This window comes from Drosophila willistoni (genome assembly GCF_018902025.1).
Source record: "Drosophila willistoni isolate 14030-0811.24 chromosome XR unlocalized genomic scaffold, UCI_dwil_1.1 Seg143, whole genome shotgun sequence".
Classification (NCBI taxonomy): Eukaryota; Metazoa; Arthropoda; class Insecta; order Diptera; family Drosophilidae; genus Drosophila; species Drosophila willistoni.
In genome coordinates this window covers 3,462,447-3,466,341 of record NW_025814056.1, presented here as the reverse complement: position 1 = coordinate 3,466,341, position 3,895 = coordinate 3,462,447, and the positions used below count along the sequence as shown (strand labels likewise).

Genomic DNA, 3,895 nt, shown 5'->3' with positions numbered 1-3,895 from the left:
CCACACCATTTGCTTTTGCCATAGGAAGCAATCTTTAAACTCTACAAGGCTGGACAATTGCCTTGTTAATGCCTCTTCTACTCGGGGTTTTTTTTCTTTTTTTGGAAACATACAAAATTGTTTTATTGTCGACCACAAAACCCAAAAGAAAAACCAAAATATATGTAGATGTATAAAAAAAAGTAGAGAATAGAATTGCACTTTTTATTGCAAATTTATTCAAATCATTTGTAATCTGTGTACCGCGCGCTCTCTCTCTCTCTCTCTCTCTCTCTCTCTCTCTATCTCTCTCTCTCACTCTCACTCACTCTCTGTTCTACTTTCCGGCTCCATCACATTCCATAGGCCATTAAAATGTGTGGGCTCTTATTATGATTATTATTATTATTGCTCTTGGTGGTGTTGTTCCTGTTGTTGTTGTTGTTCTCGCTATGATTATGGTGACGGTGGTGGTCCTTGTGGTTAAGTGGTCCATTGTGTGTACTTCTTCTTTTTTTTTTTGTTGCTCTTGTCCCTGTATCGTGGCGATTTCTGTTCTGTTGGTTATTATGTGGGCGGCGTTGGTTAAAGGAAGTTGTTTTCTGTTTAATAGGTTTACGATTTGTTATATTTGTTGTCGTTGTTGTTGTTGTGATTTCTACTCAACCATCCTAGAGGCCTTAAAAAAAGATAAAAAGAATCGAAAATAATATTTTTGCTTAAAGTTTTAAAAGAATACATTAGAATCATGTAGAATCTTAAATTATACATTTACACAACGTGTTTTAAAGACTTAAAATATTTCAAAATTAAAGAATTTTTAAGAATTTTAAAACTAGTTCTTAACAAGAAATAAATTTTTAATAAACGGGAAATAAAGTTCAATGGGAACATAATAAATTGTATACAGTTTGGGTGATAATTAGCATCCAATTGTTAAAAATTAAAAAAAAAAATCTAACTTTATAATAAAAAACTTTGTCCCTACGTCTTAAAAATAGAAATCCCAATATGTTTTATAACCAGAAATACCAAATTAGCATTAGAAAATTCATTAGAAATAAGTGGAATAAAATAAATAATTTGCAGTCATTGAAGAGAGTAAAAAGGATTTTAAAGTCATTTCAGTTGGCGACTCGGACTCTGTTGTATTTATATTTACCTATGCAAATGACAGTTACCTACCTGTTTCTGACTTTTCCCACCAACACTCCCACTTCCACCCCACCCACTGCACACTAAGCAAGCAATCCACAACTCAATTTCACCTACTTTAATCCCAAAGGAGTGCCGCCGCCTCTACTAAATCTTACTTGTCCACACGCAAACCTAAAAAGATTTTTATATTTATTGCCAAGGACTCTACCATTCCGAGGCAAGCACAAACACAGTGCATTAACCCCTTTGTGCCCCACCCCACCATACACATCACCCCTACTCCCTACCTATCTGCCTGCCAACCTAGTATCCCAAACCCAAAAGCAAAGCAGACCCCGAGCAGAGCTAGCAAAATGACTCATCAAATGACGAAGAGAAGAGGAGGTGGCTATGCCGATGAAGGTTGGAGTTTGAGGGAAAGCGAAAGAGTGGAAAGAAAATGTACAACTTGGCATTTTATTATTATGATTATTTGTAGTATTTGCTGGTGCTTCTGCTTCAAGTTGAAAAGAAAACTGAAAAGTGCATAAAAATGCAGCTGAGTTGAGGGTTGCCCAAGGAACGATGACGACGACAACGACAGCGGCAAAGGCAATGGTTGTGACTATGGAGTCCTTCTCTCTAATGCTCAAATTGTATGCACGGACTTTCCGCTGGACTTTTGTTATGCTCCGCTGTTTACCCATCAACTGCCGCGAGCGTAAAATGCACTTTGTGATTAGTTCTCGAGAAGAGGGTGCTCCGAGAAGGGTTTCCTTTGTTTTCCCCATACATACATACGTACTTACGTATATATGGCTAACGTCTAAGAAGCTACTGCTATAACAACAACAACAAGAACAACAACAGAAGCACCAGGAGTAGCGGCAACAGCACTTCATCATGGGTTTCTGTTTTTTTCTTGAAAAGTTCAATAGTCATCATCAAGAAGCGGGATATCAATGTGCCGATCGTCAACGTCATCTCACCATCATTTCCATTTCCATCATCATCCTCATCATCATCGTCTTCATCCTCTTTGCCCAACCCCTAAATCAAGTGGAGCGCTTAATGTTTAATAAATTTGTAATGCATAAGCAAAGTTTTCAGCCGGAGGCTATTGATATTCTACAGCAACAGCTACAGCAACTACGAATGCTTATGTTTCTGCTCCTGCTCCTGCTCCAACCCTGTCCAATCAAGTCCCGTTTGTGACTCATAACTTTTTAGCTCTAAACCGGGCACAGTGGCTTCGGTATTAGGCAAAACGCTAGTAAAAAAAAAAGAAAACCATTTTAACAATGATGAATTAATCACGTTTATATTGATAATGTATATGGCTTTGCAAAGTAAAGATTTCAGTTAAGTTTTAAGTTAAGATTATTAGCATATTCATTTATTGAATTTGTAAAGACTACATTATAGTTAAAAAACTAATCAATAGGTTGCCAATGCAGTTGTCCCAAATTGAACTATTGGTCTACAATTCTTACTCCATACGCTGTAACCGTTGGCCGTAGGTTTGAGAAATGAGATTCCACGAGTCCATGAACCGGTCCATACACATGGAAATGCATTTCTGTTCACCAGAGTCTAAGGAAGTTCCTGGCTTATTGACACATTTTTTGAAACACTTTTGTGTCATTTGTGTGAGCATCTCCTGCGCATTGGCCACAGCGATTTGTTGCTTCACCTGGGAAATCAATTCACCCTTGTCCACGTTAGCCATCGACATTTTCTGATTTATGTTTTATGATATTAATATTAATTATAAGAATTAAATGAATGTTAACACACAGGTTACTAGCCCGTCTATCAACTCTGACTTTATATGATTTCGCAATTGTTAGATTGTATATACATAGGTAGGAACAAAATTCAATAAAACTCAAGGTAATTATGACAGTTTTGTCAAGACTTAACAAAATCTATTATAGTGTAACTGATTTTAATAATTGCGGAATTTCTAAGAAATGAATAAGATTAATTTTGAAATCGTTACTTATTATAATAGGGACAGAATTCCTAACAAAATGTTTAAAAATAGTATAAAATAACTTTTGTCTATGAATAATAAATTTCTGTAAAAAAAAAGCATCAGAATTTAGCCAAATGGAATTCGAAAATGTATTTCTAATCATTTTTTCACCTTTTTCGCTTAACTGTATCTGCCTAATTAGTAAATCTTCAAAGTGGTCGGGCAATTTCGATAAATACTCAAACTCATCAATTCCCCCCCTTGAAAAATGACTGAATTTCCTAAGCCTAAAATGGTAATATTCTGATCGGACGCAAAATGTTTTCTATTTCATCAAAAATTAGACATGACATAAAAATGAATAAAATGAATAAAAATGAATAAAAGTATCAATATATAAATGATTACCTAATTATTTGTCTTTGAAAATTACACTGAGAACTTCTTCTCTTCATCTTTTACTCCGACTCAGTACTAAGTCGGTTAGAGTAAAGAGTAATTTCCATAGAACGAAGACGATTGGATACAACAATTAATGGTTTTGCATATCAAGATGTATTGCTGGAACCACTGTAACTCACCCCGTTGTATGATTAAACCCCTCAAAAAGCAGTCGCTCACTTTACTTGTTTATTGTGCTAAACTCCCTACAGCGCGGCAAACACACACTTGAAGCATATTTGCATGGCCCGTTTGTCGACGACGACGATGCGACGATGTCGACGACGACGACGATACACGATAAGTGTATTGGCATTCGAAAAACCCGTGTTTTGGTTCAAGGATACAACAACAACAACA

At 36.0% G+C, this 3,895-nt stretch overlaps 1 protein-coding gene across 1 annotated transcript; it reads right to left on the bottom strand.

Moving 5' to 3' along the window:
• Positions 1-2,478: 2,478 nt before the first annotated feature.
• LOC6645576 (mitochondrial import inner membrane translocase subunit Tim13) lies at positions 2,479-2,944 on the bottom strand. The gene has a single exon (XM_002067907.4). The coding sequence runs from the start codon at positions 2,849-2,851 to the stop codon at positions 2,606-2,608; it is 246 nt and encodes an 81-aa protein (XP_002067943.2). The 5' UTR covers positions 2,852-2,944; the 3' UTR covers positions 2,479-2,605.
• Between the last annotated feature and the right edge of the window lie 951 nt (positions 2,945-3,895).

Coding starts and splice junctions, on each gene's coding strand:
- LOC6645576 (XM_002067907.4), bottom strand. CDS start 2,851: ATGTCGATGGCTAACGTGGACAAGGGTGAATTGATTTCCCAGGTGAAG.